This window comes from Histomonas meleagridis, assembly GCF_020186115.1.
Source record: "Histomonas meleagridis strain 2922-C6/04-10x chromosome Unknown contig_9, whole genome shotgun sequence".
NCBI classification, from domain to species: domain Eukaryota; phylum Parabasalia; order Tritrichomonadida; family Dientamoebidae; genus Histomonas; species Histomonas meleagridis.
Genome location: NW_027150923.1, coordinates 1 through 22,949, shown reverse-complemented (window position 1 = coordinate 22,949; position 22,949 = coordinate 1). Strand labels below are relative to the sequence as shown.

General features: G+C 28.1%; 6 protein-coding genes across 6 annotated transcripts; 3 read left to right on the top strand and 3 right to left on the bottom strand.

Annotated features, from left to right (window-relative positions):
• Window positions 1-454: 454 nt before the first annotated feature.
• Window positions 455-1,000, bottom strand: GO595_009243 (Myb-like DNA-binding domain containing protein; the record flags this gene model as incomplete). Its single annotated transcript, XM_067922907.1, has 1 exon — window positions 455-1,000. The coding sequence occupies one exon, from the start codon at window positions 998-1,000 to the stop codon at window positions 455-457; it is 546 nt and encodes a 181-aa protein (XP_067770245.1).
• Window positions 1,001-2,287: 1,287 nt separating this feature from the next.
• Window positions 2,288-2,959, top strand: GO595_009242 (uncharacterized protein; the record flags this gene model as incomplete). Its single annotated transcript, XM_067922906.1, has 1 exon — window positions 2,288-2,959. One exon carries the CDS (start codon window positions 2,288-2,290, stop codon window positions 2,957-2,959), a length of 672 nt encoding a protein of 223 aa, XP_067770244.1.
• A 31-nt stretch (window positions 2,960-2,990) lies between these two features.
• On the bottom strand, window positions 2,991-3,575 carry GO595_009241 (uncharacterized protein; the record flags this gene model as incomplete). Its single annotated transcript, XM_067922905.1, has 1 exon — window positions 2,991-3,575. The coding sequence occupies one exon, from the start codon at window positions 3,573-3,575 to the stop codon at window positions 2,991-2,993; it is 585 nt and encodes a 194-aa protein (XP_067770243.1).
• A 2,282-nt stretch (window positions 3,576-5,857) lies between these two features.
• Window positions 5,858-6,430, top strand: GO595_009240 (uncharacterized protein; the record flags this gene model as incomplete). Its single annotated transcript, XM_067922904.1, has 1 exon — window positions 5,858-6,430. The coding sequence occupies one exon, from the start codon at window positions 5,858-5,860 to the stop codon at window positions 6,428-6,430; it is 573 nt and encodes a 190-aa protein (XP_067770242.1).
• A 29-nt stretch (window positions 6,431-6,459) lies between these two features.
• Window positions 6,460-6,915, bottom strand: GO595_009239 (Bromodomain containing protein; the record flags this gene model as incomplete). The annotated part of the gene is made up of 1 exon (XM_067922903.1): window positions 6,460-6,915. The coding sequence occupies one exon, from the start codon at window positions 6,913-6,915 to the stop codon at window positions 6,460-6,462; it is 456 nt and encodes a 151-aa protein (XP_067770241.1).
• Window positions 6,916-15,531: 8,616 nt separating this feature from the next.
• Window positions 15,532-17,814, top strand: GO595_009238 (uncharacterized protein; the record flags this gene model as incomplete). Its single annotated transcript, XM_067922902.1, has 1 exon — window positions 15,532-17,814. The coding sequence occupies one exon, from the start codon at window positions 15,532-15,534 to the stop codon at window positions 17,812-17,814; it is 2,283 nt and encodes a 760-aa protein (XP_067770240.1).
• Window positions 17,815-22,949: the final 5,135 nt, after the last annotated feature.

Below are 22,949 nucleotides of genomic sequence, written 5' to 3'. Positions count from 1 at the left end.
AATACAACGAATTTTTCCAGAAAGACGATGTTACGTCATTCAATTTTTCTATTGGCCGTTCCAATAATTATAAACATATTTATACTGTTATTGGGATGAAAAATCTGCACATTCACCATGTTTTCCATGTGTCAATAATGTGTATAATGTCATATTAAGTGGATTAAGTTCATTTTTGTAAAAAATTATTAATGAATTCCATAGATTGCGTCACAGTATTGATTTTTAACTTAAAACAGGATTTAAAATTCATTTTTCCATGAATTTTCTTTACAAACAAAACTAAGAAATTCCGAAATTATGAATTTTAGTGATTAAAAAAATCCGAAAATATTGTATCGGAAAAATAAAAAAATAGTATTTAAACAACTCTCAATATATCTTTAATATGGATTAACAAATTTGAAGTATTTGATCATAATTTATCGCATTATTATTGTGGTTTACCGTGCATTTAGTTGATTGTAGCAAGTGTTACATTGTCATATAAATCTGTGTTCTGATAAAGGTCAATACCTTGTTTCTTTTCGGAATTTTGGCGTTCCCATTGACGAAGCATAAGTTGCCACCTATTCCTAAGACTGTTATCTGATCTATTGGTGAAGAATTTTGCGATTTTATTCCACCTAGGGCCATATTCTGCAAATTTATCAACCAATAAATGATCTTCTTCAAAAGTCCATGGATCATTTCTTAGATTTGGATCAAGATAATTTTTATATCTTTCTCTACATTGTCTATGATTTCTTGTGCCCATCAAACTTGAAATCAATTTCCAAGATGAAGTTCCATGAATTTGTACGAGTTCTTTTAATTTTTGATCTTCTTCTGGTGTGAATTTACACTTTACAATTTTTCCTGATTTTGGTTTAATTTCAACATTTGGATTTACAGGAGCTTGTTGTTGCTGAGGTTGTGGCTGTTGATTTTGATCGCGACAAACATATAGTTGGGGATCAATGAGTTGAGGAGGAACCCTTAGTTGTAGGGATGTAAACATGACAACAAGTAAAATTTGATTTTGCCGTTAGGAAGGTCATTGAATCACTTTTTCTGTGAAAACTTTTCACTGTTCTCCTTTGAAAAATTATCCAGCTGTCCGGAATTGGATACTTTACAAAAAGACGCTAGGAATAGGACCACATGTGATTGAATGGGCTGAAGACCAAAAATAAAATCAAAGGTGAAACGGTTCCGATCTGATCCGATTGAGAACGTTTATCGTTTTTTGAGGGTTGGTTTCGAAATCAACAAACATTGCAAATGTAAGGAATAACGAAAAAACAATTATATCCTAAAAGAATTCAAATCACTTGATAAACTTTTGATAAACCATAAAATTCTTGAAACATTAAAAATTGAAAAAATTTAAATAGTTAGCTATCTCATAATAATAAAGTTTCACTATAGCAACCAAACTAGCTTAGCTTGTTAGAATTATGCAACTTGATTTAAATACATATATGTTTGATATTTTTGATTTTTTTTTTTTTACATTGTCATGATTGTTGAAATTTCAAAGTATAAAATGTTTGGTGGACATAATTTCTTGCGCATTTATCTAAATGTTTGGAAATCAATGTTGAAATAGGTTGAAGTGGAAAGCTGCAACCAAAATGAGCAGCTAAACATTCTCAATTCATAATAAACGGTCTTCTCAGTCTTCTGGTTGAGTAATAATGAATACGAACCAGCCAAAAGCAATTGTTATTACTCCAGCAATAGCTCATTTTGAAAAATTAATTTCTGAATATGAGGCATTACAAAAAGGAACACATCCAGAACTTGTTAAATTACAGAAGGAACAAAATGAACAAATTTCAGAAAAGTTTCTTATTCTTGATAATTATGCAAGATACCAAAAGCACATTATTGAAGAACAATGTAATTGTGAAATTCAATCCGCTCAAGAAGAATTTGAAGATTTTTGTGCTTCTCATCCAGAATAATTATTTTTAGCTATTTCAAGTACTTGTGCAAATTCTCTCTTCAAAAAAATGAAGAAAAATCAATTTTATCTAAATAAATATTTAATTAAAATTATAAACAATTCTTAATGTATTTGATCTATACACTAAAAAAATTGAAATTTAAAGACTTGATATTAATACATTACTTGTAACAATAAAACGTAATTTGTTTTAGAGTTAACTCATCCAAATTTGGATAACAAATTTTTTTCATTTTTGTTTAACTGGTCAAATGATCTATAATTAACGTTCTCTGTTTTTTAAATGCAATTTGGGGCACCCCATATGATATTGAATTTTTTAAAAAATTTTCATCAATGGATCCTTATTATCTCCTTCAAAAAGAAGTTATTACAGGTATTGATAATTTACAAGAAATGTTAAATAATCGAGAAGATATGTTAAATGATTCACGTGGTGTTAATGTTGAAATTTTTAAAACGCTTGGAGTTAAAATGATGAATGATATCAATACTATTCGAGGATTTTTGAAAGACATTGAAGAATCTATTCAACAGGTTCGGCAAAATCCAGAAATATTTCAACTTAGTGAGAACGAACTTTCACTTCGAGATTCATTTGTTCAACAATCCACTATTAATCTTAATGATATTGAACAAAACATGAAAGCACAATCATCTAATCAGCGTATTCAATTTCATCGTCCTTCATTTCATGAAGATCCTTTGTTTCCACAAGAAACGAATGATCCACAAACGCAATTACAACTACATCAAGAAGAACGTATTGAAGCCATTGGTCATAGTGTTGGCTTACAAATGCAAATTGGGAAAGAAATCATTCAAGAAATTGATGATCAGCGCCAACTCATATTAGACTTAGAAGACGGCGTTGACAATGCGCAGACCGCCATGCGCAAAGTTACACGACAAATCACAGAGATAATTGACAATGAAGGCCGCGGCCCAACGTTTGCAGTCTTTGGACTTTCCGTTGCACTTATTTTAATTTTATTTTTTGTTATATGAAAATAAAAATATTTTAAATTAATATTTATATTTATGGAAATATTGTGCTCGGCGTGTTGCAAAGCTTTTTAACAAGTTGAACAAATTCTGTTGATGTGTCCCAATCTTTGTCTGTGGGAAGATTAAGCGTGAACTTAAATGTTGAGCCAATCGTTGGATTGCGCGGAACTTCGCTTTCGCTGGCTTTGTCTTTGATTTGTAATATTTTATGAAGAAGATGTTCACGAATCTCTGACGCGGTAAGTGCTGAAAATGTAAACGTAATACACCAACGTTCCCATATTTCGGTAGTATACGTATCTCGGAACCATCCTTTACGTGGAATAGAATATGATAATGTCAATATTAACCATGCTGTGCCTTCTTTTTCATAACGACCTGAAAAAACTTCTTGTTGCATAGGTAAAAGTCGCGTTTTAATATATTCAGTAACTTGCTCTGTTTCACCACTAGCATAACAAATATCAACACCTGGAAGTAAGATTGACTTTGGTGAAACTTGTGTATCAATCGAACGATGAAATAAAATGGTATGAATAATAGCTTGCGCACAATCAAGAAATTGATCTGGACTAATTTCTAAAGGATCAAGAATATGTTCTGGAATGTGAGTCATAAAAAAGAAAAAATTTAAAAAAGATTTTTATTTAACGGTCGAAATAAAACATGAAAATACGTTAATCGTTAAAATAAGAAAAAAATATTTGAAATTTAATAATATTGGATTAAATATCAACAAGACTATATACATGTATATCAAAAAATTCAATAATAAGATTGGTTGATGATTCATCTTTATTTGAGAGTACCCAAAGGGTAATTACATTGCACTTTTTCTTTCTCAAAATTACATTCTTGAATGCTATGCGAGGAACAGCAACGCAAAACTATAAATTCAATAAATGATAAATTGCAAACACTTATAACAATTAAACAGATTGTTTTTGGTTTAAACACAAGAAACGACATAGAGTCAGTGTGTTCAATAATCCAAAACATTGATATCATTTACCCATTATCTAATAATATACTTGTTAGTCAAATGATAAATACATTAATACTCATTAAAAAAATTGACTGTAGTTTATACTTAAATTTTATTAAGGAAATTGAAACATTTGAAAAGAACAATAACATTAAATCTAAAATATTTAAAATATTCATCCAGCTTATTCTTGATCAAAATTCGCAAGGAGCATATTATCTTCTTGAAAATATGATTGAGCATAATATTATTGAGTCTGAAATCGTACAAAACAAAGTGAATCCATATTTCATGCATCACATGTCAGATGAAGAAATTAAAAAATCAGAAATTAGTGTATATTTGAAGCAATTTGCAGTAAAATATGAAGAACTATCAAAGAACGATTGGGAACTTCATAAGAAATTAATCAAAGAAGGAGTTAATCCGAATGAAATTGCAACAATAATTCGAAATGATGAAATAGAGAAACTTCAAGAAATATCATCGCAAAGTGATTTCAATTTTGATCAACACATAGCACTATCAATTTATGAAAGATGTGATTTTGTATATAATTGGAATGTTTCATTAATTGATTATGCAGCATTTTTTTCAGCAGTAAAATGTTTTAAATTTTTACTTATGAATAACGCAAATGTAAAGAATACAGGAAAATATGCAGTTTCAGGTGGAAATGAAGAATCATTCATTTATGTGAACAAAATCATTCATCATTTGAAGATGCATATGAAACAGCAATAAAATTCCATCGAAATGATATCTTTAAATATCTTTATGAAAACAAATTAGAAGAAATTAATAATTTAGAAAAATTGGGCGAAATATGTATTTCATATCATAATTATGAAATTTTTTTGTACCAATTAGAAAGAGGAATGAAAATTAATGAAAATATTATTAATAAATCAGCAAAAAATGGAAACTTATATCTCACCAGGTATTTTTTAGAATAAAACATAATACCAAAAAATATTATACTTTATTCATCAGAATCAGGAAATATTGAACTTGTTGAATATATTTTAAAGCAAGAAGGAATTGATATTAATTCTAAAGATGTTTATTTGTTTCATTTGAAATTTATTTTTTTTGATTATATATTTCAAAATAATATTTGGAAATTATTTAAATTGCTTCATACTGCACTTATTTTAGCATCTTTATTTAATCAAAAGGAAGTAGTTAAAATACTTCAAGAATATATATATATATTCTTAAATGAAAACAAATTATACATAAAAACATCATTATTTCATGTATTTGATTTAAAATAATTTTTTACTTTAATAAATAAAATTTATTTCTTACATTGAGGTAATTTTATTTGGAAATTCAATAAAAGTTGATGAAGAAGCACTAAATTTGCATAAGTGAGATCTTACGGTACTGATGAACAAGATAAATTTTATCACAAATACTATTACTCTTTGGATGTTTAAATCATTTTATTCTTGTATTGAAACGAAATTTGTTTAAATGCAAAATAATAAACATGAAGTTATGTGCTGAAATTGTTGAGGGCAATATTAGGTGAAAAGAAATGAAAATTTTGGTTCATCATGAATATCATTTGAAAAAAATGTTTAAGTACTCAAATAATGAAATAAACCATAGAAAACACAAACGGATTCCACAAAAAATTTTTCTTCTTTATGGCATTGGTTGAAGATACGACAACAATTCTTAATTCAAGTCAAATAGAGAATAGTTTTAAAATTGCGCAAGTATTACAAATTCGAAAAGAGACAGAAAAAAGTATTCAAAAGTATCAAAACATATGTTTATCACTTGAAAAAATTCTATTTAATAATCCTAATAGTGAAGTTGAACTCCATTACATTCCATTATCATTGAGTAAATTATCCGAAATTTATAAAGAAAAAGAAGATTATAACAAAGCGTTTCTTTTTATGAAATGTAGTCGACAATTTCTTGAATATATTGCTAATGAACGAACTAAAGCACATAATTCTAATGCTAGAGAAGATGAAGAAGGACTTCAATATGAAGAGCACACACTTCAAGAGTTATTTTCGAACATGCATTTAGCCTTTGATGCTCCAGATGCATTACCGCCTAAAGATCCACAAGAAATCATTGATGAACTTTTACAAGCCAAGAAACGACAAGAAGAAGAAATCACACGACAAAATTTGGAGAAATTGAAACGCATTAATGAAGAGCGCAAGAAACGACTTTCTACATCAAAATTTGAGCGCTTTCTTGACTTTGTTAACAACCATTCCATCATTGTTGTTATTGTTATCTTTATCTTTTTTGTTATTATATTACTTATTTCATATTTTTATATCAAACGTGGCAACAGTAACATTCAAAAGATTCTTCAAAACAACAAACGCAAACACAACAGCAACAACAATAAACATTCGAATCTCAATTACGAAAATATTAAAGAATTTCGTGAAACATTTCGTAAATTAAATGAAGAACGCCAAAAATTAAAAGAAAACACGGAACTTTAAATAAATAATAAATAAAAAATATTATTACTTTATTGATGTGTTGTTTTATTTAATCTATATCTCAAAAAACGAAGTTCGACAAGTCTTTGAAGCGCGCTACTTTGTGAACCTGGTGGAATAGAACGCGGAAGTGATGACGCTAGAATTTCAAACTTTTGTGCTAATAAATCTGCTGCTTTATAAATTGTATGTGTTTGATGATTGTATTGTTTGGCGTTAATCCAAATTTGACGCATGTCTTGAATAAACTCTTCTGGTGTATTATAAAGTTTCTTATCAAGTTTATCTTGAACGACAAATATAGACATCGGTGTAAGAATAATTTCATAATAATTAGGTGCACCGTCAAGTTCTGGATCAACTGGTTTAAAAAAATAAAATGAATTATCTGAATTCATGATTTGTTGAACTATATCTTGACATGTCCGATAAAATTGTTCTCGATAAATACTTTCTCTTGTTATTGCTGGTTCTTCTGTTTCCATTTTTTGTCGTTTAAAATTACTGTCAATTATTTAACTGATGCTGTGAAATCATTATTCTTTTCATTTTTAACTTCTAAAAATACTTGGGAATCATTAATATATTCTATATATTATTACCTCGTTCGAAATAACTATTTTCGTTAAAGTATCAAGACACATCATATGATAAAAATAAACATTTATATAAGTAATTGATTAATCAGAATATTTGCAAATATTTGGAGAACACCAAATAATAACTAACATTAGATATTTGTTAAGTTGTTAAAAGCATATTCTTGAGAATCTAATTGATTCATATTTTTTTTAATTCTTGGCTAACTTAACTGAATATTTTGTCAAAATTTTCACAGGTATTGTGAATTTTTTTAGTTCACCAATCACATGAAATACAAACATCCCAATGAATGCACAACAGTTGACATAATAAGCAGCGATATTTTTCATGAAAATGAGATAATTCAACATATTAAAGAAAGTACTAATCAAATAATAAATTTTTTTCATCCACAAGCATTTGATTATGGGGATGAAGATCAAGTAATTTTAAATTTAAAGGAAATATCCAACTACATTAAACACGATTCGAATGTTATTAACCTTTTAATTTCCAATAATTTTTTTGATCAATTTAATATTGAAATTTTGAATGAATCACCTAATATTCAAAAATATCTTCTTTTCTTCCTTTTTCTAGTTATTCAAGCATGTGATGAAACCCAAGTTTTTAGTGTTATTACACAAAAAACATTTAATTATATTCTTCAAAGAGTTTTTTCTTTTGAAGATGAACTTCAGCCCAATTTTGTTCCAATCATCATTAATTTAATTGACAAATTCCCAAAATTTTTTGATCATATTTATAATAATCAATTTTTTACTCCAAATATTTCATTACGAATCAGTAACATATTATGCAAAACCTGACCTAAAACTCGAGAATTTTATCCATCTCATTCTATATTATTACATTAAATACAAAATCGATGAAATTGATGATGAATCAATTTCACATATTATTGAAATTTGCTTTAAGCATTATGTTGAAATTGAAGATATCGACATACAACTTAGTATTCTTACCACATTACATCCTTTTTTTGTTAACAAAAATGCGATCATATTAAATATGCCAAAAATCAATATATTTCTAAGAGACATGTGCAAACGTTTGATTGGTTGCACAAGTTATATTCTGATCGAAAAGTCATTAGATATAATCGAAGAACTTATTCCAAGCCAATTATATTTGTTTGACATTGAACAATTGTTTTCATCACTTCAGCAGCCACTTGTTAAAACTTATGGGCAATTAGAATACAATAATACAATTAGAACGATTACCATATTACGAAACATTTTAAGTGTTAACGAAGAGTATATGGATGTTCTTTATAAGCTTGGAAATATCGCGCAAATCATTAGCCGGAAATTTGATGATTTTCAAAAAAAAAATTGACCTGCACCACCTGCAGCATGTTGATAAGCATTTTGCACAATTGACATTAATTTATTTTCAAGTTCTTTTTGTTTAGCTTCAATAGTAGCAACATCTGCATTCTGATTAGAATCAATCCAAGCTAAAGTATCATTAATTTCCTTATTAATTGTATCTGCTTGTGAAAGTGCATTAGCAAATTCATATTGTAAAATATTTCTTTTCGATCTGTATTGTAGCTTATCATTTGAATGCCAAAATCTTCGCCTCCTAAACACATATCATCTACTGTTGTACAAACTTCAAATATAAATTGTATTTAACATCAAATGAAATCTTAGTTAAGGCAGTATCTATTTTGTTCATGCTTGTATTTTTTCCCCTCGTTTTTAGTGTTTTCTCTTCTTTTTATTATTCTCTCATCCAAATTTTAGTCCATTTAAATGGGCATGAAGTTTTTTAGATTCTCCTTAATTTCTTCTTTCTTTTTGTCTTCTTTCTTTTTGACAATTCGTTTCTTGGGATATTTTTCGATTGGATTTCAAATGGTCGAAATAACCGTGAAATCTACGGTTATTTTCAGGTATCAAAAATCTGTTTTTCGAAAAGTGGAAATAACATCATGGATTCTAATCTAATTATGTTATAAATCATAAATAATTGTATATACTTAAAATACAAAAAGGTTATAGAACAGACCAAATTTATCTTTCTTTAAATTTAAAATATTTGCATTCTAAAAAAGTGAAGTGAAACCATGTTGTCACAAATCATTATATCTTTGATTTAAATTGATATAGTTATTATATAATAATAAACATATAGTATAATGAAAATATATTATATATATGTTTCATGAATATTCATATAAATATGGATATTTTTATTTTATATGAAAAAAGTGGTTGAAAGGAATTCAGATGTCATTCAAATCATAGCATTTTTTGGTAAAAATAAGTAAAAAATATTACTTGCATTCAATATCTTTAATATTAATTTTCTAATATTATGTGATGAAAATATTCTTATAATTGGATATCATAAATAACAATAACAATTAAATCTTAATATGAGGATAATATTATCGAGATACTTCTATTTAATACTCATTAATTATCTGGTCGGACTACACCCTTAATTCAATATTGATCTTTTATTTCATTAAAGAAACAAAAATATCGAAAGATTGTAAATAGACATTTCATTCATATTAGACTCATTTGTTCATTATAAAATAGAGAGAAATCTAATAAAAAAATAGATTTAAATTCCCACAATTTGGAGAGTTTTTCGATTTGAATAATTAAGAACTTCCTTTAGCCAAATAACCGCAATTTCCTGTGAATTTTTCGCAATTTTAACATAACCCTCTATTTTTTTTAAATTTTGATACTCCTAAGCAAGTAAACGCTTATTCTAACATCAAGTATTCGCAAAATACATTAATAATCATAGGCTGAAAACAAGTTTTTTAAATTAATATAGCATATGCTTTTTAGTCTCTTTTAATTATGGATGATAATTTTTTCCCCTTTTTAGACATAGGATAATGTAAAAAACTATTTATCCCTTTATTTTATTAGTAAGAAGTTTACCTTTTGATATAACTTGTTTATTTACAAATAATTTCTTGAATTATTTTTATAATATTGATCTTTCATTAAGACAAATATATAAAGAAATGAAAGAAGATCAAAAGAATATAGCAGTCGATGCAAGAACTTCACTTTATTTCTTTTTAACAACTCTTTTACAAATTCCTTCATTACCTTTTAAAATAGTTAAAATGAAAGAAATAGCAGATGAAATTTAAAGTTCAGAGGAGAATTTAAAGATGTCAATGATTTCCATTACTATGCCTGATATAGTTAAAAAGGAAGAAAATATGCACCATGCCTAACAAGAAATAGTGAAGGTTTCCAATGTAGATTATGCCGAAGATTGGATTTACTCTAGGAAAGTTCAAAAATAATTTATTCACAATTGCAATTTTGACATTATTAATAACACCAATTTGCACGTAAACTCTCACGTGAAGAATTTTTTGGAACTCCTTCTTGAATCAAAATCAATGGCTTATCATTTCCCTTTATTTCTGAGCAAGCAAAAAATGTTTAAAATGTATAATTATTATACCTTTTCTATGCCATAAAATTCAAAACACATTACAGATGGCAATCAAAAGAGATGTTGCTTTAAATAAAATTATCGTATAAATTCATTTCATATCAAAGGAGTGCTTAAATCATATCCAGGATATTGGTGCAATATGCCCATCACATTTGAGCACGAGATGAATTTATCACATGATATCATCAATTTCATAATTAGACGCAAAAATGTTCTCTCAAAATATGTAGAAATATCAATGGATATTAAAAAATTATAACAATCTTTAAGAATATTTAAAGCACTCAACAATATTTTTAAAGATCCCCAAACATCAATCGGAAGAGCGCATACCATTTTAATGCATGCATTGTTAGCTCTTGAAGAACTATCAGAAACTAATCAATTTACCAAAACGTTCAGGAATGCATTAGCCAAATATATTATTGAATCCGAAGAAATCTCTGGTATTTTGGACACATTATACATACTAACTCCTGAAGGACACGAACGTTTCTAAAAAAACTTATCAACCGAAATGAACCAGAAAATAAAATTGTAGTTATCAAAGATTTTTATGTGAATAAGAAACCAGATGAAGATGAACTGGATGAAGATATTCAAAACCTGACACAAGAAAGAATTTCTTCCATCCTTGAGTGCTTTAATCAGGATGATGAAGAAAACAATGATTTAAGTGATGAGTTCAAAGAAACAACAATAATAAGTCCTGAAGAACTTCAAGAAGAAATTACTGTTGATTTTGCCAATGACATATTCAAAAATATTTATCTTTTTATCAAAAAATGGGCATGCAATTGTATTTTTGATAGTATTGAAAGAAGTGAATTCTTTTCTTCTTTTAGTTCCTATATAACAAGTTCGATGAAGCAACAAGTTAAAATTAATAATTATTGACATTTTAATTGGTTAATTGACAGAACTAACAAAAAGCCGAAGTCCTAAGCAATTTGACTTTAAGACCTGAAAGCTGTGGTTGCTACAAAGCTGCATACCAAAGGATAATATCGTTACAAAGATTAAATTTAACTTCTTGGTGATGATTCAAACATAGTTTTACTTGACGCATTGATGAGAAGTTAAAAATTATTTAAAATAAATTTTTGTCTAAATCTGAATGTATATATGCGTGCTTCAGTTCATGAAAGAGAAATGAAAGTCTGGTGAAACCGAATTTCATGTTGAATTTTTCTAAGGGAAACGATTATTTTCTACTCAAAACTATTGGTTGATTTTATTATTTGAAAAGGACTTCAGCATGAGAAAACAATCATCACAAATCCTTAATATGTGACTTTGGTTCATGCATGAATGCAAGCAATGGAGAAGCACATCCCTTAAAAGTTGGATCACTTTATTATCGAGCATCAGAACTTCATTTTGGCGACGGTTTTATACATTTTCAATTGATATTTGTTCTGTCGGTTGTGAGATGATTTTTGCAGAAATTTTGAATGGAAAACCGTTATTTTCGGCAAAAATTCTTTCAGTAAAAATATTTTGTCAACAAGTACAATGATATCGAGTTGATGTTTTTATATATATATATATATATATATATATATATATATTCCCTCCTTGGTTACCAAAGTTAACCATGGTTGAATTTTTTCTAGGAAAATCGAATGATTATTATAAATATTTATTAGCAGTTTATCAATTATCATTTTTTTTAATTATCAAGAACTTTTACACAAAAAGAAATTCAAAATCTATTGAAGATGGTCATGTTTCTACAAATTTAGAAAAAAGACCACTTTATATGTTATCAGAAAATCAATTTAATAAGCCTATTCATCTACATTATTTATTGATTTATCCTGTTATTTCCAACAATTACCAAATTTATTACATATTTTTAGAAGTGAATATCCATTAGAATGTGTAAGATCATTATTTAAAAACTTTGATAAATTTAAAAATAGTTTATTATTATTAGAATCAGTATAACATTTATTTGTCTCTAAAATTGATTCCATTTTTGAATTAGCAGCTTTATTATTACCAACAGGAGATTCTAAAATATTAACATTGGAATTATATCATAATTTTTTTTGAATATTATAAATATTCTTCTGATCAAAAATATGTATTTGATCATGTATTAATGAATTTTGATATTTTGATTCGTTCATCAAATGATGAATTTTTAAAAATATTAAATCATTGGTCTGAAGAAATGGTTTGATGAAAAAAAAGTTTTTTTAAGAGATAGTTTTATATACAATGTGAATATAGCATTCATCATTTTATTATTAATTACAATGCTTTAATATTTTTATTGTATACTTCAACACTTTTGTAAGAACTTTGATAATTGATGATGTCTCAAAATAAAAATTCTGCAAAAATAATAAATATATTCTATAATGAACCAAAATAAATTAAATTCATGACCCATTTATTTTTTTCTGAAATAGATTTTATTGCAGATCTCGATAAATTTTACTTAAAAATTGGGATCGGAAATTAATATCATTTTTAAGATTTGCATTATTAGAAATCTCTTCTCCCCATCTTATAGAAATTCTTATCAAAAGGTCTGTAATGGATTCTTTAAATCTATGAAGATATTGTACATCACTTGCCACCCTATATATAAAATGGATTTCATCTTCTGAGTCTGACGATTTTATGAATTCAAAGATCTCCATATCTATACTATTCAAAATTTTATCTCCGATATTTAAGAATTTTCCAGTCAGGTTGCATTGGCTATGTTGTTATTGAGTTACTTGTATCAATTTCGTTTGGTTTAGGAAGATCATTGATCAGAAACTCTTTTGACATGACCGTATGTATACATGGAAATTCGATCTTTGTGATTTAATAAAGTCCTCTGAGAATATATAAATGGCCTGATAAAATCATTAAAATGAGAATTTGAATGTAGTTCAAGAACTTTGTCAATTTTTTTATATGGATGACTACTTGAAAGATTTATTGTTTCTTCTTTTAATTTCAAAAAAGATGGTAGTGTATACAAAAATAATATTGAATTTTTAAATTTAAAATCTCTGATTCTTTCTCTCCTTATAGAAACAAATGGACAAGTTGAATGAAAATATAGTTTTGAGTATATTATAATTATAAAGTTGAATTTTAAAAATTGTTTTTGTTTGGTAATATATCGCATGAATACAATTTTTTTGGAGATCATTATTTCGGTACCTTGGAATAAATACATCAAGTTCTTGCGGAATTTTTCTTAGAAAAGCAAATAAGTTCTCAAATTTAATCTGATCATCTCCATTAAAAAAAATTTCTTTTGCTTTGAATAACTCTTCTTTTGGGGTGTTTCCTGTTAAAAAGTATAAATTACTAATTTCATCGGTTTTAACAATCACAAAGTTTTTCATAATAATTTCTAAAATGTCATTATTAAAAAAAATGCCAACTTTAAGTTGAACCCATGCTTTAGAATTTATCCGATAAAAAAGTGTCATATTCCCAAAAAACGCCCAAGAACGATCATAACCGTTGTCTTTGAATCCATAAATGGTCATTTAACATTTAATAAACAATTGAATATCAAACTGTTATGTTTTTTAAAAAAATAAAAAATATCTTGCTTAATTTACATTTTTTCAAATTTAAGCATACCAAAATTCTTACATATATATATATGGAATGCAAGAATTGGGAATAGTTTTTGGTTAAAAGTTTCATGGAAAAAAGGGAAATATTTAAAATCTCTTCCTGAAAGTATAAGCAGGTAACCCAGAAATTGTTCAATTTATTATTGAGCATAAAGATGTTAGAGTATTTTATCTGGAATAATTTTAAAGAAGGAATTAAAAGGTCATGTTTATTTTCATGAATTAATGTCAAATATTTATTTTTAATGAATCTTTTTCAATATTCTCTAAATTGCACTTGCTGGAGCAATAGAAGGTGATCAAGTTGATGTTGTGAAATTTATTGTTCTGATACTTTTGTTTGATAAAGCACTCATATGGGCTTCGCAAAATGGTTACACTGGAATGTTCGAATTTTTTAGGTCAAGTACTTCAATTTGCCCTCCACATTCGACAAATTTATGTTTAATAATATTTCCGACCATAAACGCGCTCTGGAAGGATAGCATCATTCCAACGCATCGTTGTCCCGGGGCTTTCAAGGAATCATTTGAAAGTTGAGTCCGTCCAAGATTAGCGTTTTGAATTTAGTCCTTGGAAGTGAATTGCTGAAGCTGAAGAACTCCATTAACTTTGCAGTAGCTCTTCGGGATGAGTGTCTTTTTGGTTCTAGTTGGGATTTGAGCGTCTCGATATCACGTTGACCATTTCCGATTATTCTTTTGAACCGTTTTCCAAACCTCCTCATTTTGGTACTAGCATTTGACTATATACGGTTATTCAATGCGCTAAAGTTCAACCCAAAAAGGGTGGAACAACGATAGAAAATTTATTTTATGAAAAAATAAAGTATTGAAATGAATTTGAATGTTGTCAAAAAATATAATCATTGAAAATTATCATGACAGCTCTAAATTTCAAGGATATTTTTCATAAAACATAGTATATAACAACACAAGCACCTTCACAATTGTTTTTCAAGGTAGGTCATAAAACATTATAAAGGAATTAAAATCGCACTCACCGTCCTCATATCTCAATTTTGTTTCAATATTACAAACCAGATTATTTAAAGAGTACCCACACTGCGGCGGCAATCTTTACTGTGCGCCAGCTTCCACACCCAAGGTTTCGTTGAAAAGGGAAAATATTATTTGAATAATTATTAATCGATTAATCGATGAAAACTCATTATTTCGTCTCAGCTTTGTTCAGTTCCTTAAAAGATTACAAAAAATAAAGGGTACCAAAACCTCAATAATTATTCATCAATAAAAAAAAATGCACTTCATATTTTTTTATATCACAAGTCTGAGAATCTATTCAATCGTCATTCAGGCGGTTGGAACGAAATTGAATACCTTTTATCAAAATTCAAAAAGCTTGTTTCAATCCATGTGGGCTTTATAAAGTTGTGGTCTCTGTAATAAAAGTGCAATCATTTGACAGATATTTGTATCACTTTGAATTATGCTCTTCTTTTTTCTTTTCCAACTTATCCGTTGTGAAGAAAATGCGAATCCATTCGTAGAACCTCTGCATTATGTTTCTCAATTTGATAATAACATTGAAACTTATTCCATGTGTCTTAATGATAAGGATTTTGGATATGAAGCTTGGAGTTTTCGTTCACCATCTCATTCCTCACGAAGTGCAGACAATAAAACCGCCACAGTACAACCAGGAACCAATGCGGACATATCACCCTTATATTTTCGCTATTTAGTACAAGTACCAGCAAACAAACTATGGACCCATATCGAAGTTCAGTGTCCTGCACCATACGAACAATCTGAAATGGAACAAGCACAATGTTTCATTACATATAATCAAGAAACTCCAAATGGTCGTGTTCAATCCAACCGCGCGTCCTCCCCTCTTGGTCAAACCAAACGTATGCGTCTTGAACGTCTTCTTAATTCTACATCTACCATAGCTCTTCATCTTATTAATAATCATCCTTCAAAACCCTTTATTTTCTCACCGCCAAAGATTTATTTCTTTAGTTATCCAGCCCATTCTTTTGAAATCACCAAAACAAAAGATCATAACGTCCAAAAATTCACTGCAACAATTGATGCAATCAATCAAACAATTGAACTTAATACCATGATTCTTAACGCATCCTTTGTTCCTATTGATATCATGACCGAATATGTTTATTCTCCATTACCAATCATAGCCAATGGAACTCATATCATTGGCTTTGATATTTATGATGAACGATTTACACATCCATGGCGAAATAATGGTGAATTCTTTACAATGAAAATCAGACCTCATCAAACCTTTACTCTTTCTATTTATCTCGTTGAACATAAATCTTCGAATTATTACGCCGCATTAGATCATTGGTATTCTCTTTTTCCAGAGATTTATTATGAACAAAAATATGGGATTGGAACATGGGTTGCATTTATGACTCAAGAACGTTATAATCATTCCGGGTTAACCACTGATTTCATGGGCAAATATTATTGGAATAATCATGGACAAAAAGGGAATTATAAAGAATTTTATTATGTTGAACAACTTTATACCTTTTTTAATGATATCCAATATGACCAAGATCCAGTAATTTTAGAAAATCGATTAAAAGAATGTTCCTTAAATTCATCAGTTACTGAAGAAAGTTCATATTCAGAAAAGAAAAGGAAAAAAGAATGTGAACTTGTAGTTAAATATGGTTTACGAGGACCTGATGGGAACTTTAATTGTATTGTAGATCGTACTACTACATTTGCTATATTAAGTTATCTTTCTGAAGAAATGTTTGAATATAAATTTCATGATGCATTTGAAGCAATTCAAAATGGCCTTTCTATTGGAATTGGTTTCGATTCACTTTGGGAAGATCGTTGGAACCTTTATAATACTGATTATTATACCTCTAATAATATTTATCCATTTTTATGTGTTGATGATGATAATAATAATTTTATTCCATCAATTATGTTTACTGATGATTCTGTACGAAAAGCAGGGTTTAAAGATAATATGGCAAATTCCGGAATTATTTCTCCACAAATTGTTAAATATATGCAAACTTTTGGTTCCGAAATTGCTACAAATAAAGATAATGGAAATGTAATACTTTCAACTTGGGAATGGAAATATTGGTATATTAGAAGATATTTATGTGGTTCAAGACCAATGTCAAATGTAGAAAATGTTGATATGGAAAGAGCAAGTAAAGCTGCAGAAAGTTATTTTTCACTTTCTGCTCTTTTTGGTATAATTCCTTCTTATTATCATGATAATAGTGGAATTCATTTTTGGAATAATGATGAATATATGGAAAAATTAAGACCTGTTTATAAGAAATGGAATTCGATTTTTTATGAGGTTTTTGAGAATGCTATTTTATATGCAAATAGAAAAGGTATGATAAAAGAAACTAAGGCTAATGTAACAATGTGGTGTAAAAATGATGATGATGATTGTTATTTGGTGGCTTTAGTTGGTGATGAAGGTGAAATTAGTTTTGAGTTGGTTGAGGGAAATGTAGAATGTATTTTTAAGGCTGATGATGTTGATGTGGAAATAGATGATAAGAAAATTACTTTAAAGTCTAATAAGAGTTATAGAGCTGCTTTCTTTAAATTCAAAAAGGGGTTAAGTGGTGGTGAAATTGCTGCAATTGTAATTGTGGTGTTGGTTGTAGTAGCTGCTGCTATTGGTGGTTATGTTTATTTCTTTGTTTTGAAAAAGAAAAATGTAGATGAAGAAATTGTATTGGATAAAGCACTTTAATAAAATTAATGTAATAAGTAAATTGTTAAATAAGTAAAAAGATATTTAATTAAAGTTCAAGATTGTTTAAAGATTGGGTGCGTTTTAAGTTATGATAATTTGGATCATTTTTATGATAGTTTTTACATTTTATTTAAATGTGATAAATCAACAGTATTAACTTCTGTCTTAAAATGAGCATTATTAACAACTCTTGGAAAGTTAGTGGAAAAGTAGTTGTTTATGCTTAAATATATTACAGATATATTCATTTTATCATTTAAATTTCTAGATGATGATTTACCAATATAAGATAATAAATGTAATATTGATGTTGTTAACATATTACCTATACATTTAACCATAATTTCATGTTTATGGTTAACTCCATTATATATGAATATAAAGGTAATTCTTGATCAAATAATCATGTTAATTGCAATACAATATATAAAGCACTTTATATTGTAAATTCAATAGCACTAATAAACATTATTCTTCCAGCAAAATCTACATCTAAACTTACATTACTCTTAGTTAATATTGAATTGAATAATATTATTGAGTATTCATATCTGTATATTCTTAATTAAAAGTATATCTCACCTCATTTCTATGTAAACACCTTTTCCAATAACAACTATTGAGCCCTTACTAGTTAAACCAGTTATAATCATTTTTGCATATCTATTTGATGCACCATTTAAATTACAGTTTATTCTATTATAAACATCTTGATTATATGAAGATATTAGGGGAATTTCGAAATATCAATTTATATCGAAATCACAGTTTGATTTCGTAATAACTGCCCTTATTTCGAAATAAAATCGAATTACGAAAAACCGTTGTAATTTAGGAACGGTTTTTAATTACGAAAAACCGTCTATAAAACGGAACGGTTTGTAATTACGGAACGGTTTAATTCAAAAATAGTCATTTCGAAATAAGGGCAGTTATTCCAAGCTAGCTTAACTTTACAAATTATGAATTTAAAATTATCAAAGAAAAAGTGGAATATTTAGAAACAAAAATTTGTATCGAATTTACAAACCGTTCCGTAATTCTGACGGTTTTTCGAAATTGAAAACCGTTCCTAAATTACAACGGTTTTTCGTAATTTCAACTTATTTCGAAATAAAGGAGTTATACCGAAATTAAACCGTGATTTCGAAATAAATTGATATTTCGAAAATTGCCTATTATATAATCAATAACCTCGTTATACATTTATTTAATATTACATTAAATCCCTTTGCCGATTAAAAATCAAACAAAACCTATCGGAAAAATCCGATATGTTCAATTCCTTTCAATTGCGGGCGGTTCCTTCAGCGCATCCTTATATTCTACTTGTAAGTAGGGTATCCGAAAACGGTACTTGTACTTTTTAATCGTTTTTTGTCATAACGTTTAAACAGGTACAAGTACAAAAAGTGACGCATATGAAAAGTGACATGACACGTGCGAATTCAAAAAGTACAAAAAGTGACATTTATATCTGTTTTATGCGTTTTTTTCGATACATTTAAGTAATTTATAAATATATTTAAATTATTTTGCATGTATATATGTTGATTCAAATATTATCAGAATACTATTTAAAAATCTATTTTAAAAGACACAATAATTTCAGATAAAAAAATTTTTGGGCAATCGCTTAATAACACGCGACTTTTTCTGAGGAAATTTGAATGCTTTATTCCCACTTTTGGGTACATCCATGAGAAAAGGAAAAATAACACGCCACTTTTTGTGTGATTTATTTTGGCATTAAAGCAAGTCATCTTGTAGCATTTTTAAATGAAAACATGGTGAAACATTCATTTGTGAACGCAACGGCGACTTTTTAAAAAGGAGAATTTGGAATTCCAACAGTTTACAAAGGATTCTCGAATATGCTTATTCTCACATGATTTATGATGTTTTTTTCTCATGAACTGTTAAATTGTATATTCACATTTTTGATATTATGAGTTTAATATAATTAAGTTTTTATTAAGTAGCTAAAACATTTTTTGGACATCTAGGTGCAGTATGAGTATCACCTCCACATATACTGCAACGATATTTTTTCTTCACCTTCGGAGCGCCTGCTTTATCCACATTGTTTCTTGGATATCTTGTAGGCGCTCCAGAAATCTGTATGTGTTCTGGTGGAAGAATATCTCCATCTTCTCCTGTTCATGTTCAAGCGAGCATAAATCATTTAAGGCTTTGTCTAGAATATTTCTAATTTCAAGAGATCGATTCGCAAGGGAGATTGTATAATGTATGATTTTTGCAGCAGGTCTCAGAGTATGGAATAGACAATACACCATTTAGTTTGAGGTCCATATATTCAGAGAATATCATTGCTGAAGCAAATGTACCAAGTTTTTTCGAATCTTCTTTGCTCATTAATTCTTGTGGGATAATTGTTGGTTTATCACTTTTAGATAATATTCTAAGTCTTTCACCTCTTAAATAAATTGCATATACAAAATTTCCTAATGTTACAATTTTATGTTCTAGTAAATTCTTGAGACTTCCAAAAAAACCTTCAACTCGATTTGATGTTGTATTATCGCAATGTATATATTTTGAAATTATACTTGGTACCACTTATCCTGATCCTCTAATAAGTTTCGTAACAAACGCGATCCTTTTGTTTTTGGATGTTCATTTACATAATTATTACATGCATTGATAAATTCTTCTTCAGAAATTTCTTGGATTTGAAGCTTATGAAATAAATCACACATTTTTTGCCCTGCCTTTTTTCGAAGATTACGAGAAATGTGAACACTGCAAAATATAATTTTGCATAATGGAAAGACAAATTTCAGTGCTTTGACCTGTGTTTTGTTTCAATCGCAGATAAAGAGCCTGATATCACCTATTTTTTGTTTGATTTCTACAAAATAATTTATAAATTCATTCTTTGTTCGTGAGCATATTATTGCAAAAGATAATACTTGGTTTCGACCATTTTGATCTTCACTAATCATTAATAAAAGAGGGAGGTGATAGTAATTTGTACAACTTGTATCGTCAATAATGCACAGATCATTAGCATATTTTTCAGACATAATAGGTTCGTGAAATACATGACATCCATTAAAACGCTTATTTTCATCTATTATTATTTTGTTCGACCAATTATTTCCATTTTTCATTTGATCAAGCAATTCATCCATTTCATGGTCTCGAATGTTTTTTAAGATCTCTCTTCTTGTATTGTATAATACATCTTTCGAACAAACCAATCCTTGTTTGATGCGAATGTTATAAGCCGATAATCCTTGTAATGTTGAATCTCTGATTTTCGTTTTTTGTGTTTCGCTTAGTTGATTTCTTTCTTTTCCGTTGTATGATGCAGAAATTTCATGTGTGTGGTTTAAATCGCAAGAATTGAATTGTGCTAATTGTGTTTCGGGGTTGTAAAGAATCCTAAGGCATGCATTGCAGTAATAGATTGTTCGATACTGTCTACAGCAGAAAAGTTGCATTGATCTTGCTTCACCTGTTGATCTGGGAACATATCGGCACTTATATTGATCAGAAATCTCGCGCACCCGTTGAACAAGAGCATGTACATCTTCAAAGAATGCATTGTTAAGACGCGTAAATGCTTCTATGAGCTCAGGAGGAGTCTCCATTGCACTGATTTGGATGAAACATGATAAAATTGAGTTAATTTATCGGTTATTTACTTCAAAAAGTTGATGTTTTTCTTAAAAACTCAATGTGACACATGAGTTCAAAAAGTCGCCGTTGCGTTCACAAATGAATGTTTCACCATGTTTTCATTTAAAAATGCTACAAGATGACTTGCTTTAATGCCAAAATAAATCACACAAAAAGTGGCGTGTTATTTTTCCTTTTCTCATGGATGTACCCAAAAGTGGGAATAAAGCATTCAAATTTCCTCAGAAAAAGTCGCGTGTTATTAAGCGATTGCCCAAAATTTTTTGGAGTAGACCGTTTATATGATGATCGTTAACCGCTATTTATTGTGTAAATTGAAATGATTAAAAGATTTATTTTAAAAATATAAAAAAAAAATAATTATAATCAGAATAAAAATAAGAATAAGAATAAGAATAAAATTAAAATAAAATACAATAGATCTTTCATTAAAAAATATTTAATTGACAGTCTCAACTCATTATAATAATATCAAAAATTATATTATTTCATAAAATATCATCAAAATCAGCAATTATATTATCATATTAAAAAATTATTCATTTATAACAGCTACACACACTTATAGAAATATATTTTAATTGAATTTATTTATTTAGCTTAATAAATCAGCATTAACATAGAGAAAAGCTCTTTCAGTTGCACTTTCTTTGGACAATGCACCGCACTGGTCTGGTAAAGCATATCTTGCCATTGAAAATGCTCGCTCTATGTTTGCTGAACTTGCTTTAAAACAAAAGTACTTTTCAGCAATTTTGAATGAATTTGGAAATTGTTTTGAGCTTCCTTTCCAAAATGATACAATATTTGTATTATCTGGAATTCTAACTTTTTTAAATAGCTTGTATTCATTTGAATTTCGTGTTGCATTTCGAGATCTAGGTGAGGTGTTTATGTTATTTTGGTTAGTTTGATGTGGAATTTTTGATTTCAAGTAATTTTTAGCTTCAATATAATATTTTTTTAATTCATATGGCAAAAGCTTTTTGCCATCTAAACAAGGGTTAAGAATTGCTGCAATGGTTAGGTTATTAAGAAATTCTTCATATTTAATTAACCTTGTAAATAGTCCATTTTCTAAATTGTTGGATTGTTGAATGAATCCACTCATATGCATTTCCTGAGTTATCTCTTGATAAATTTCCATTACTAAATCTAGCGCACAGAAAAAATTATCATTTGAATCACTTTCAAGCTTTTTCGTAATATTGCTAATTTTCGTTATATAAGGCGAAATTGCATTTAAATATATTCAATCATTGTCATTTGATTTATCATCATCTTTTATTTTTAATAATTCAATTGACCTATCCTTAATTGAATAAAATTCGCTAATTTCCTTACGAAGTTGACATGCACGTTTGATTGAATTATATAAAGAAAGCCACCTAATTTCAATGTAACTCGGAATAATTTTACACTTTTTACCTTTCAAAGTAAGATATTGTTTGAATTGGCAATTGTTA